At 43.5% G+C, this 14751-nt stretch overlaps 1 protein-coding gene across 1 annotated transcript in view; it reads left to right on the plus strand.

The window, feature by feature from the left end:
- The window catches only part of VPS4B (vacuolar protein sorting 4 homolog B), a 41916-nt gene extending 27293 nt beyond the window's left edge, over positions 1-14623 (plus strand). Inside the window, exons 10-11 of the mRNA XM_087707556.1 lie at positions 4143-4280; positions 12652-14623. Coding sequence (XP_087563682.1) covers positions 4143-4280; positions 12652-12753 — 240 coding nt within the window. The 3' untranslated portion in view covers positions 12754-14623. The remainder of the gene's footprint in view (positions 1-4142; positions 4281-12651) is intronic.
- The last annotated feature ends 128 nt before the right edge of the window (positions 14624-14751 follow it).

Here is a 14751-nt window from a genome sequence, read left to right on the forward strand (position 1 = left end):
CTGGGGACTCGGGGTTTACCTCTGCCCCCTATGTCCCCAACTATACCAGGGGGTTCTCCCAGGCACAGGACCGTGGCCAGGACCGAGCCGGGGCCAGAGACAGGGGGCGCCAGCAGAGTCAGGCGCAGAGTAGACGGTCATTCCGAGGAGCGGGCAACCGATCCTTTCGCAGATACCGCTGACTCGCAGGAGGTAGGGCCCATAGGAGGACGTCTCTTGGCCTTCGCCCACCGGTGGGCGGAGCTCACGTCAGACGCCTGGGCCCTTCAAGTAGTGAGTTTGGGTCTCACGCTAGAATTTCTATCCATCCCCCCGAGGAGGTTCATCAGGTGCCCTGTGCCCAGGTGCCCGTCAAAGCGGCGCCTTATGGACACCGAGATATCTCATCTTCTCACCATCAGGGCCATAGAGCAAGTTCCCAAAGGGCAGGGAGGCCTAGGGTTTTATTCCATCTTGTTCCTAGTACCAAAGAACTCCGGGGGATGGAGGGCAATCCTAGATTTGAAACAGCTCAATCAGTATATCAAATACCAAAAATTCAAAATGCACTCTCTAAAGAGCATATTGGCTTCCATCCGCCAAGGCGACATGATGACTTCCATAGACATCAAAGAAGCGTACCTCCATGTGCCCATTCATCCGGCACATCGGAAGTTCCTGCGGTTTCACTTCAACGGCTGTCATTATCAATACCGGGCCTTGCCATTCGGCCTCTCCTCGGCCCCGCGCACGTTCACCAAGCTTCTGGCAGTATTGGCAGCCTCCCTTCGCTCAATTCCAATACGCATCAATTGTTATTTGGACGACGTGTTGGTGCTGTCGTCCTCTCGAGATCAGGCCCTCCGAGACCTACAGGTCACGATGGACGCATTGCGGGACCATGGCTTTGTCCTCAATCTGCCCAAGAGCCACCTGCGCCCAACCACGTCCCTCCTTCATCTGGGAACCACCATCAACTCGATGTCGTGCGAGGTTTTCCTGTCCCCGGAAAGGAGGCAGAGCATATACCGCCTAGCGCATCATGCGCTATCCCATCGGCGAGTACCGCTGCTGTCGCTTTCCAAACTGCTAGGGAAGATGATCTCCTGCATCAGCGTGGTGCCCTGGGCCAGGTTCCATGCGCGTCCTCTCCAGTGGTTCCTGCTGCCCTTCCAAAGAGCGCATACCAGTCATTCCCACATCAAGGTGCAGCTCCCGGGCAAGGCCAGGCGGTCCCTGCATTGGTGGATGTCGTCCAGGCTCCTCAGGGGATGTCCATTCAAGGAGCCGGACCGCGTTCAAGTTACAACGGACGCCAGCTTATTCGGATGGGGGGCCCATGCCCTGGACAAGGTGGCCCAAGGTCGATGGTCGGATCAGGAGCTGGCGAACAGCATAAACTGGCTGGAGTTGCGGGCCATCCGTCTGGCTCTCCTGGAATTTCGGGACATTGTATCTCATCACCATGTGTTAATCCTGACCGACAATGTGGCCTCCAAGGCTCACATCAACCGCCAAGGGGGAACGCAGTCCAGAGCTCTGATGCTGGAAGCGGAAAGGTTGTTCCATTGGGCGGAGCCCAGACTCTCATCGATTCGGGCGGAGCACATCTCGGGCGAAGCCAACACTCAGGCGGACTGGCTGAGCAGAGCGACTGTGGATCAGGGGGAGTGGCAGCTCCACCCCATTCTCTTCCAGGAGCTCTCTCGCCGCTTCGGCCTGCCCGAGGTGGATCTGTTCGCTCACCCGCGCAACGCACAACTTCCCCGGTTTTACTCCCGATACCAGGCTCCGGGGGCGGAGGGGGTAGACGCTCTACGCAGCCGTTGGCTGGCCGGCCTTCTCTATGCCTTTCCTCCTCTCCCGATCCTTCCGTCGGTCATTCAGAAGATATTGACAGAACAGGCGGAAGTGCTGCTGGTCGCTCCAATGTGGCCCAGACGTCCCTGGTACGCAGACCTCGTCCATCTGTCCGTTTCGCGTCCTTGGAGGATCCCGGACGACAAGATTCAGCTCCACCAAGGGGCTCTCCGGCACCCGGGCCCTCAGCTGTTGCAGTTAGCCGTGTGGCACGTGAGCAGGAGATGCTAGCGGCCCTCCACTATTCAGACGAAGTCATCTCTACAATTCAGGCGGCCCGTCGCCCGTCGACTACCCGTATTTACGAAGCTACCTGGCAGGCCTTCTGCCGCTGGTGCCGACGCACCGGGGTCGATCCCATCAAGGCCTCGGTGCCCCAGGTTCTGGATTTCTTGCAGTCCGGCCTCAACAAGGGGTTGGCACCAAACACACTTCGCCGTCAGGTCACAGCCTTGTCAACGGTGGTCGGGGGTGGCCAAGGCCGCTCCTTATCCCAGCACTTGCGAGTTCGAACCTTCCTTAAGGGTGCTTCCAACTTACGACCGCCGACGGTACATCGTTATCCCACGTGGGATTTGACCTTGGTTCTCAGGGCCCTTACAGCTGCCCCCTTTGAGCCTCTACACTCCATCAGCCTCCGCTTGCTGACACTCAAGACGGCTTTCCTGGTGGCCATAACATCGGCCAGGAGGGTGTCGGAGCTAGCAGCCCTTTCGGTTCGTGCGGATCTTTGCATCTTCCACCCGAACAAGGTAGTGCTTCGTTTGGATCCGACCTTTCTTCCAAAGATAAATTCATTGTTTCACAGAACTCAAGAACTTGTCCTGCCGGACTTTTGTCCTCACCCGTCTCATCCGCGGGAACGTCAGTGGCACCATCTGGATGTGAGCAGGGCTCTTCGTCGCTATGTGAAGCGCACGGCGTCGTTCCGAAGATCGGAGGCCCTGTTCGTCTCCTTCCAGCCATCTTCAATGGGACAGAAGGTGTCCTCCCACACCATCGGCCGATGGTTGAAAGCTTGCATTGCGTTGGCGTATGACACCCACTCCAGACCGGTTCCAAGGCGAATCACTCCTCATTCCACCAGGAGTGCGGCCACCACAGCGGCCTGGGCGACGCAAGCGTCCGTGGAAGAGATTTGCAGGGCGGCCACTTGGGCATCCCCCTCGCCTTTTATTCGCCACTACAAGATTGATGTCTTCGCCTCGGCCGAGGCGTCCTTTGGGCGGAGAGTGTTGCAAAGGGTCCTTCCGTCTGCGGAGGAGCCTGACCAGCCTAGCTCCCGCCCTGGGAGTTCATTGCTTTGATATATCCCATGATTGGATTCCCGGAGCAGCACACAGGAGAATGACCGTTGTCTTACCTGAACGGTCCTTCTATGGGTGCTGCGAAGGGAATCCAAACCCGCCCGCGGCTTCGGCTGGTCAGGGCTCCATTTGACTGTGACTAGTTACTGACTGGACTTGACTCCGTAGTGCCGGATGACTTGCGGCTTGTTGAGGATTGACATAATGCTTCTTCGGTGGACTTCGTAATAAGAACTGGAGAGGAAGCGGAAGTCCAGTCAGAGGAGGCGTAACTTTGATATTTGCATACTCAGTCTCAAGGCTAGAAGGCTAAGTTAACCCATGATTGGATTCCCTTCGCAGCACCCATAGAAGGACCGTTCAGGTAAGACAACGGTCAATTTCTTATTTTTCAATTGTTCATAAAAGTAGAAATTCAGCGAGGAACCAAAAGCGATAAGTCTAGGTTTATTGTTTTTATTTTTTATTTTTAACCAAATGTAAGAAAGCTTTTCAGTACTAGCCTTCTTTTTTCCAGGATTAAAGGGATATAATTCATTTTGAAGCCCATATGACACAATTGGCGTAATAGTAGTAGTAGTAGTAGTTGTTATATAATAGTATAATAGTATTCTGTGTTCTAGTTGTTTTACTAATCAGGACAAATGTAATTTTTTTCATTAAATCTAATGAGTTTCATAATACGTTTCCAAACTTGGTAAATAATTGTTCTTGAATAGGGTTTAGTTTTTATGTCAGAGAGAGTTCTATATATTTAATCTTTTTGGAAATAATGTTAAAGCTGCTTAGGCAAAAGATGAAAAGTAATTTTTGTATTCATTTAGTTACTATTTTTGTCAAAAGAGATTTCTATATATTCAACTTTTTTAGGAGCAGTGTTAAAGCTGGTTAGATAAAAGATGAAATGCCATATCGATTAACTGACCAATCCTTGTTAATTGTATAAGCCGCTAAATATTTTCAGTCCTGACCTCAAAACTCTTGTTTCTTTCAAAGGTGAAAGGACCCTCGCTATCCGATCCCAATGTTCTGGTAGATCTCTTCACCCCATGTTCTCCAGGGGAGCCCAATGCCATCGAAATGACATGGATGGAGGTGCCCGGAGATAAACTTCTGGAGCCTGTTGTTTGCATGGTTAGTGTTTATTTACTATGAATGTTTTGACTTTGGCCTGCTACAGCATCTTAGAATAAAGATCACAGATTCAATCAGGGCCTACTTTCAGAAACCTTGAGTATCTTCTAAATCAGTGTTTCTCAACCGTGGCGACTTTTAAGTCCTGTGGACTTCAACTCCCAGAATTCCCCCAGCCAGCTATGCTGGCTGGGGGATTCTGGGAGTTGAAGTCCACAGGACTTAAAAGTCACCAAGGTTGAGAAACACTGTTCTAAATCCTTAACGGACTGCAAAGCATGCCTGGCTCAGAACAAATGGAACCCCATGCCTACCCCAATACACCCGCCGCGGGCTGAGCTCCTCCCTCTTGCGTTGTGCATGTCCTTTTTTTATATCTGAAAATCAAAAAAAACGTTTGTGTGTATTTGTCATTCTGTATCAATCTATAAATCCTAATGGCTGCTATTTTAGCTCACAAACACCCTAGAGACAGAACTTCGAAGCTGGGTTCATTGTTGCTATTATTTTAATTATAACTCATGGCCGTAAACATAGTTAATAATCCTGCCTCCTGTTTCCCACAACAACATTTGAGCTGAGAGAGAGAGAGAGAGGGAGAGAGAGAGAGGGAGGGAGGATGAATGACCCAGAGTCACTCAGTTATCATGCCTAAAGTAGGTTAAGGTTTATTTAATTTGTATGCCGCCCTATTCCCGAGAGACTCAGGGCGTCGCACAATCCGAGAGGGAAGGGGGGGGGTTTCAAAACAAAAAGACAAAACAATTTAAAATATAACAACAGTCATAACCTCGAATGGGGCTGGGAATTTCAGCAGCCCCAGGCTTGCCGGAAGAGCCAGGTCTTAGTTGCTTTGCGGAAAGCCGGAAGGGAGGTGAGGGTCCGGATCTCAACGGGGAGATCGTTCCAGAGGGCCGGAGCAGCCACAGAGAAGGCCCTCCCCCGAGGAGTTGCCAGCCGACATTGGTCAGCAGATGGAATTCGGAGGAGGCCTAATCTGTGGGATCTAATAGGTCTTTGGGAGGTAATTGGCAGGACGCGGTCTCTCAGGTATCCAGGTCTGATCAGTGTCTATTTCTAGGCCAACACCTTTACCACTATATATTCAAGTCTTTGAAAATGCTAATAATTGAACTGAAAATCTTTTTTTACACAAATCAGGTATGGTACCAGATAAGGTTTTTTTAATTGTATAGTGTAATTTATGCTTAATGTTAAATTATTAAGCATTATTATAGTTAATAATTAAGAATTCTCTTAATTCCGAGTTAACCTTAAAACTTAAATGATTCGTGAATTTTTGCTATCACAAAGCTTCTAAAGATTGAATATGAAATATGGGATATAATAACGTAGGCCAAAGAAGATTAATAATTCAAGATTCTTACCCAAAAACCTACTGCATTGTTATTTAGAATTAGGTTACTTGCATAGCAACTCAACACAGTGATGTGAATTTGTAATAATCTCTTTGCAGATTATCCAATCTGCAAGCTAATTTTCAGTTTCTGTTGAAAATATTTGTTAAATGTAGCCCTCAGCCAATGAAAGATTTTCTACCTTTGGCTTATGGCATAAAAAGTTTTAGGATCCCAATTAAAATATGGCTTGATGTATTGTATGAACACAGTGATTTAATTTTCTCAAATAGATAAAAATGCATAAGTCATATGCAAAAAGAAGTATACCTCGCTGATTTTTTTTACTTTTTCAACATATTTAAATATGTACAGATATTTGATTATTTCAAGAACAGCAATAAATAAAGAGGATATAATAAATATGTAAGAGCCCTGGTGGCGCAGTGCTTAGAATGCAGCATTGCAGACTAATTCTGCTGACTGCCAGCAGTTCAATGCTTACCAGTTCAAGGTTGACCCAGCCTTCCAGCCTTACAAGGTTGATAAAATGAGGACCCAGATTGTTGGGGGCAATATACTGATTGAGCTGCTTAGATAGAGAGAGAGAGCTGTAAAGCACTGTGAAGTTATTGCTAGTGCTATGTACCATTTACATTTTGTAATCCGTTGTATAGCTAAATAAACATAAATGCAAAACCAAGTATTTTAGTGGGTTGCTATACTGGTAGTCCTCGATTTATGACTGTAAAGGAGCCTGACCATCACGGTCATAATTCATGACGGTGGTAAACAAGATAACTAAGCTGTCCAATTTGATTTTACAGCCTTTTTTTTTTTTAGTGTTTAGGCAAATGCTGCAGTCATTAAGCAAACCAGTAGTTTGCTAGGGGTGCAATTTTACTGAAAACAGGAAGTAATTACCCATTTTTGGCCAAACCATCATAAAACATAGTCATGGGACTGTGTAAACAGTCATAAATGCAGCTTGGTTTCCAAGAATCCAACGTTCAGTCACATCACCATTGTAACTTTGAATACAGGTCATAAGCATCCCCAAATGGGACCACTGTAACTTTTTTTTTTTCCCCACAGGCTTCGAAGCACTTTTTTTTTTTTGTCTCTTACAGGCTGTCAATCTTATCTAGTTGTAAACAGAACTAGATAGTAAAGTAGTAAAAATGTCGAATCGTGACGGGCTAATTAGAAGGAGATAAGTTTTACGATCCACTTAGGAAGATTCAGAGGGGGGGGGATGTTGCGGAGTTTCTTGAAGTATTTAAGAAGTAAAGTAACCACCAGTCATAAATCCATTAGAAAAGCCAATTCGCCGCTAAATCTTCTTGTTGTTTGGTTTTCAATTAGCTTAATTTTTAACACGAACAGTCTCTCTTGGATAATAAAATCAGCTTACCAGATGACATCACTTCTTCCATTCTTAGGGGCAACCTGCAGTTTCAGTTAGCACGCAGCTAATCCAAAAAGGAATTGGCACGGGGAGTTAATACCCTCCCCCAGAGATTTGCGGATATCTCTGGAGTCCTGGGTCTCTCCCCACCTTCACTGTCGTCTACGGGACAGCTAGAGTTCAAAGAACCCGTCCAAAAATCCTTTGGTATAGAGGAATTTCAGGAGTAGCCTGAAACTCCATCTTCTCACTGCTAAGCCCCGCCTTCTTCCCTCCACTGTAACTTTCAATGCTCACCATGCAACCAGTACCAAATGACTAATCATGCTTTTTCACATGATTGTATCCGTCATGAAATCAAAATGCATCATTATCTGTTCATTCATCTTAACACGGAAGAATAATTTCCTTGAACAGAAATGGAAGTTATTTACAACATGACCTCTTGACTTCTACCAAGGCCTGCAGTCATACTTTGGCAACTTTTAAGCAAGTAATAGCATGCCTCTCTCAAAAGCGGGAAAAGGAATGTGTTATTGCAATTTTAGTTACAAAAACATTATGCTTCGGTAGATGACAGGACTTGGAATGGAATGGAATTTATTATTTATATGCCACCCTTCTCCGGGAGGACTCAGGGCGGCGAACAATCCAAAAAGGGAAAGGGGAACATCAAAACGAAATACAAATAATAAAAATAGGCAACAGTCGCACAACCATACATGTCGAGAGGGGAGGGGAACTCATCACCCCCAGGCCTGCCGGCACAGCCAGGCTTTGACGGCTTTCTGGAAGGCCTGGAGAGAGGTGAGGGTCCGAATCCCTGCGGGGAGTTCGTTCCAAAGGGCCGGAGCTGCCACAGAGAAGGCCCTCCCCCGGGTAGTAGCCAGGTGGCATTGGCTGGTAGACGGAACCCGGAGAAGGCCAACCCTGTGAGATCTAATGGGTCTGTGGGAGGTAATTGGCAGCAGGCGGTCGCTCGAGACTTGCCTGATTTTATCAGGCTTGTAAGTGGTTTAATACTTGGATGGAAGAACACTTGCAACTACCAGGGCTGTAGGCTCTACCCTAGAAGAAGGCAGAAGGCAAGTTTCTGGTCTAATGTTGCTAAACAGCTGAACAGCTGCCCACAAATTCTCTAGGCATCATTGTTGATTAAAGGAGAGCTGCCTTTTGCAAAGGTGATGGGTGAGTAGGAGCTGCCCTCTAGCAAAACAGCTCAGCCCTCTTAATAAGTTGACCCAATTCTAGGGTTTAAATCTTGCTACAAGCAAACAAACACTATAACTTTAGATGCTACTTAGAAGATTTTTTTTTTAATTGTGGCCTGATTTGAGAAATGCTAGGATTTTTTTCCCCCTTCTATATGAAAACTTAAAGTTTCAACTTTAAAAAAAAATAGTTTTAAGCATTTTATGTTACAAAACATTGAACTAAATCTAGACCGAAGCTGAGTTCAAAATCCGATTTGTGTTCCAGTTGCTTCACATATTACATGGATCCGTCCAATTCATGTGTGTGTGTGTTATGTATCGCGATGCTTAAGCAATTATGACTTAGTATAATGTTCCAAATTAAATCAAAGGTACTCCTTTTAAGATAGATCAATCTAATGTCCACTTGATTTCAGTGAACCAAAATATAACTAAGCTTTCAAATAAATTTTCGGGAACCTAATGGAAATGATAAATAATGGTTCTCATTGTATATACGAACATTAAGCATCTATTAAGACCATGGCACCAAGATAGAAACTAGGAGATCATCAGTTTTTATTTATTTATTTATTTTTATTTTATTTATTTGTCTTGTATGCCGCCCACTCCCGGAGGACTCCGGGCGGCTCACAAAAGACAAGGGAAAGGGGGGAACGAGACAAAGACAACATATTAAAAACAAAACCAACATTCAGTTCTTGTCCTGCTTGGGCACAATACCAGTGGGATATCTTAGTCTAATCCAGTGATGGCGAACCTATGGCACGTGTGTCACAGGTGGCACGCGGAGCCATTTGTCAGAGCACGCAAGGCGCTGCCCTGTCAGCTGGCCAGCGCGCATGTACCCGCTGGCCAGCTGAGTTCACCCTTTTTTAAAGCCATTTTTCGCCCTCCCCAGGCTCCAGAGGCTTTATAGGAGCCTGGGGAGGTCCTCTCTCCCCCCCCCCAGAGGCCCTCATGAGCTTCCCTGAAGTCTCCAGAGCGCAAAAAACCTGCCCTACAGGGAAACCGGAAGTTCAGGAACAGACTTCTTGTTTGCTCAAAGGGTCGCTTTGACTGCTCCGGAGGCTTCAGGGAAGCCTCCTGAAGGTCCCTGAAGCCTCCGGAGGGCTTCCGGGTGGCGGGGGAGGCTGTTTTCTCCCTTCCAGGCTCCTATAAAGCCTCTGGAGCCTGGGGAGGGTGAAAAAAGCATGCAAAAATGGGGGGGGGGTTCGTGCCTGTAGAGCGTGCATGCACACTGGGGGGGCCGCCCATTGCATTATGGGTGCAGCACGCCCGCACACAGCCCCTCTGCGCTCCCCCCACTTATGGCACGCGAGCCGAAAAAGGTTCACCATCGCTGGTCTAGTCACTCCGTCTCTAGGAGCAAGACACTAGGAAATGTCTTTTGAAAATGCTGCCAAAAAAACCTTCCGGTGATTGCCGAGGGCCAAAGCCGTTTCGAAGACACACCCTTACTCAAAGAAATACCATATAGAGCAATGTTTCTCAACCTTGGCAACTTGAAGATGTCCGGACTTCAACTCCCAGAATTCCCCAGCCAGCGAATGCTGGCTGGGGAATTCTGGGAGTTGAAGTCTGGACATCTTCAAGTTGCCAAGGTTGAGAAACACTGATATAGAGAATTCAAGTAAAGAAGCATATGCAACATTTAATTTGGAGCAAGAGCTTTAAATACAGAGTACAAAATTAGCAGCACAAACACGTCCACCCGTTCTTTCTGTAGGACTCAACAGAGACTTTCTGAACTCTTTATCTACCTTCTGTTTCAAAGGCCTGAAAAAGTATTGCTGATCCACAGCAAGAAGATGGGCTATTTGTTGTTTTTTTTAAATTACAAAACACAGAATGATGCAATGTAATTTAATATACTGGTTGGAAGCATTCACAGGCGCATAATTTAATCTCCCAGGTGTGCCATTCGTTCCACTGGCATCGCTTTTCAAAAGGCCAGATATTCAAAGTGGGATTTTTGTATTTCTGCGCAGAGGCTGCAGATTTGAATCACCTTTGGGTTCCTAAGCTACCTGTCACATATCTTTGTCTCCCTTTCAATCAGCAGACCTGCTCTTCCAGGTGAAATGTCCTCCCTCATTGACACATAACAATCATCTCACCAACCGAAGGCCACTCACCTCCCTTTTCAAAACTTGTTCAGAAAAAGAAAGCTGTTTTAAACAATGATGAAAAAGACCTTTTTTTGCCAAAAGTTTTCTTTAACGTACATATAATGTAATCCAAAGTATACCAATACATCTTAACAAACATTTTTTTGAGTATTCAATAATATATCAATTCCTTTTGCCATGAAGCCTCTTCAATTTTTATTTGACCTTCTGCTTTCCATGCACCATATTATAGTCTATTTCATCTTCAGCTCTCCTTCTCTTCTCCTCCCTAGCTTCTTCTTCCCTCTGCCCTCTCTTCTCTACTTCCCCTTTTTCTCTCCCTCTCCTCTCTTTCCACACCTTCCCTCTCTCCTGCTCTTTCCCTCCCTTCCACTTCCCTCTCTCCTGTCTCCTTTCTCTCTCTTTCCCTCTCTTGATCTCCCTTCCATTCTCTTATTTTACGTGGTGTATTTCCGCCTTTTAGCAAACCCCATTTAATATCAATGGCATTAATAATTATATTCCCAAAGAAAAAAGGAAAAAGAATATTTTCCATATTGCTAGTTTTTATTTTAGAGGTATAACTTTATACGAATTCCATTTGTTCCCCCCCTCCCCGTAACAACCTCTTTTTTGGATGCAGTGCATGATGGATTCAAATTTCCCACTATCCTCATAATGTGGTTACATACGTTTACATCATTATGTGCCCCTATTTGTCTCTTATAATTTTAACTATATTTTATTAAGCGTATTTCCACATTTTCCCTCCATTTTTTCCCCTTCCTCTGATAACTTTCCCAACTAATGATTATTCCCGGCATAATCATTTCACCTTCCATTATTAATACATATCAGCTAGCCTAATATCTTTATTCACCTTAGTTAATTTACCTTTCATTCTTTTTTGCTTGCAATCCTTTCTATACCATAAGCACATATTACATTTCAGTGTTGCAGTTAATTAAAGTTCACAATAGCCTATGCTTTACAAACATTCTCCACCTTCCTCCCCCCCCCATTTTTACCAATGTTTATTTTCCTTTCAATTTATGTTTAAAGAATCTTAAATCCCAATCTCTGAACTTCTCCTTTCTCTCTCTGCTGTTTATATATCTTTTCTTCCCAATCTTTTTAATAACTTCTTTTCTGTACTATTTGTCATACCCTCTTCAGGATTTCCTTTCGTGTCCTCAGACTAGTTTTTCTTATTATATTTTCCCCCTGTAATAAACTCTCTTCTTTCTTTCATCCTGCTGCCTGTTTGCACCATTCTTTTCTTTTCCTTTCTTTGTTTTTCTTTATTGGGACATGCTTTTTCCTCTTCTTTGTGCCCCTCTTAAATCCAATGAGATCCTTTATCTCAGTGTTTCTCAACCTTGGCGACTTTAAGTCCTATGGACTTCAACTCCCAGAATCCCCCAGCCAGCGACAGCTGGCTGGGGAATTCTGGGAGTTGAAGTCCACAGGACTTAAAGTCGCCAAGGTTGAGAAACACTGCTTTATCTGCTTATTATTTCCCTCGTTCTCTGTTGCTTTTGAAAAATACTTTTTTTCATTGACTACAAATGTATTTTGATTTCATCTTTTAAGAGGCTAACTTAAGCCACCAAGAGAGAGAGAGAGTGTGTTTATCTAGTGTCCCTAGAATTTATGTGGTAACTTCTTCACTTAACTTTGTTTGCAATAGAATTAACTATCCATAGTGAAATATCCCGTAGTTATTTTATTTATTTGTTTTTAAGTCATTCTGTCTTGTGTTTTAATCTTTTCTAATATTTTTTTTTAATTGCTTTTATGTAAGCCGCCCGGAGTCCTTCGGGATTGGGCGGCATACAAATCTATTAAAATTACAAAAACTACAATTACAAAGTTTGATCACGTGACCATGGGGATGCTGCAATGGCTGCTAAGTGTGAAAAACAGTCATGCATCCCTTTTTTCAGTCCTGAAAAATGGTCGAACCGTCGCTCAAAGGAACAGTTGTAAGTCGAGGATTACCTGTTACTGGTACTATAAAGCAGATGTGATCTGTTTCACGGTATCTTGTATTGTTAAATTTCCAATAATGTTTGCTAGATTTTTGATTTTGTGGTCATTATTTGAACGATTGGGAGGGAAAGGGTTAGAAATTTTACAGGTTTCTTCCTTTTTTATAGCTTCTTTTGCTTCCTTCTCCCATGCTGTCACTCACGTAATTGTGGTGTGTGTGTGCTATCTATGTGAATATGTGTGATGGAGAAATGTGCAGCCCTTAACTCTCCTTTCGTTTATGCACAGGCTGACATGCTGAGGTCACTTGCCAACACGAAACCGACAGTAAATGAGCAGGACCTGGAAAAACTAAAGAAGTTCACAGAAGATTTTGGACAGGAAGGCTAATCCAAACAGCTCTCTAACCCTATTATTTCTTGATTCGGCATTATTGCCTCTATGTTTGCCAATAAATAGATTGCTCATTCCTTCTTTTGCATATGAACTAAAGAGCCTCTTGCAAAGATCTTCGGGCTTACGTATATCACTTTCCAAAAATATCTATTAAATGTCATTTACTGCGAGCACGATAATAGAACTTGGCAAAAAAAAAAAGGACAAATGTGGTATATATATATATATATTTAAACATTTGACAGCCCCTTTGGAGAATTTGTCAGTAAGAAATAATATATGCTACCCCTAGTCAGAAATATTTATAAGCTCCTATTGGTCTAAAAAATACTTTTTTAAAAAAAACTGAATTCTATTTGGTTGTCAAGTGTTGATTTTTATAATCAGTGAATTTGCTTGCAAAAACAAATGTTCTCTCTTGAATTATCATCTGGAACGTGGTAATGCATAAGATTTAAATGTTCCAATCAATTAGGGTTTCAGAAGGCACTGAAGGTCAATACTTAACTGAGTGCAGAATTGAAGTTCTGTTTTTTTTTATTATTATTATTATTTCTGCAATATGGTATTGCCTTAAAAACATCAAGCATTGTTCTGAATAATTCACAGACACTCACTGTGCAACCCACCAGAGAATAGACTTGAAATGTAAATAGTGTGTGAGACCATTTCTCTTCCTGCCTAGTTCCATCTTGCTTTATTCTCTGTAGGGATTTAAACCAAGCCAGGGACATATTCCATTAAAATTCTATGGAGAAATCGGAAATCCACGTTTTTTAGCCAGCCGTTGCTTGACAGAAGTTATTTTCTGAACTGACCTTCATTTTGAAGAAGATGTTCTTGGAACAACGTGCTAAAACAGCCTGAACTTCCCAAGGATGCTCAGGGAAGATGCTGTTCTTCAAGATCTACCTTTAAAAAAAAATTAGAAAGAAAATCTATATTGTTAGTTTAAGAGATAAACTTATATTAAAAATTAAGCACAGTGCATGTTTTGTTCCCAAAGCCTTTTGCTAAAAAGTATGCATTTTAGAGAAATTCTTAAATGTGATCTATATAACATTACAGCGGCCAGTTTCGACATCACATTAAAAAAAACGTTTCACTGAACCTCAGGCTTAAAGTCTTCCTCCTTCCATATAATATAACGGAAGGTGCAGTTGCAAGTTTCTTGCTTCTGGATTACTTTTAACTGCAGTCTACCTTGTCATCCAAAATCAACCAATTATAATTAATCCCAGACATGCTTTAAAATAAGCAAGCTTCAATCCAGGGAATAATGAAGCTGCTTGATTAAATATGCCAGAGTTAAGAATTAATCAGAATTTAAGATTCAAGAAACATTAGCCTCTGGTTAATAAGAAGCAGGAACTTCCAAAATTTTGGCCAGGGTTGTGAGGGGAGGAACAGGAAATATGCAAATCCCAGGACATTGTTCTCATCATATCAAATTGTGTTCAAATGCAGCCATGACAGCACTGAAATTGTGCCTTGGAATTCTGGTTGTAGATAAGTTGAGTGCTGTAATATCTGTGTAACACAAATTGCATTTCTGTGATGGAAATGTATCTTGTAGATGCTTATGTGTTGCAAATGTCTGTGTAAAGTGCTTATATGGTCATCTTAAGCGGTTTTATTTCCTTCTCATGTCTGTATTTTGTGTACTTTCTGAAATCATAGGAACGGTTGAAATTTGTCGCTGGATGGAATAAGTTGCAAGATGCCTTTAGTTTACATTTCTAATGTTAGAATCATATATAACTTTAAATACATGGACTATTTTGCTCAATATGACTGTGGAAATTATACTTTGAAATCTCAAAGAAAGGAACTTTTGAGAACACGTCCAAGTTGTTAAAAGTCATGTACATTGTCATCATGTCGTTTTCTCAGATCTGTTTGCTCTCCTGTTTTATGCATTTATTTATTGCCTTTATACCCTTCCTTTTCTCTGGGAACTCAAGCCAAAGTGCAGGGATCACATTTCATAAT

The sequence above is a fragment of the Thamnophis sirtalis genome, unplaced genomic scaffold, assembly GCF_051295495.1.
Source record: "Thamnophis sirtalis isolate CommonGarterSnake01/CBP01778 unplaced genomic scaffold, rThaSir2_p1.2 scaffold_2, whole genome shotgun sequence".
NCBI classification, from domain to species: Eukaryota; Metazoa; Chordata; class Lepidosauria; order Squamata; family Natricidae; genus Thamnophis; species Thamnophis sirtalis.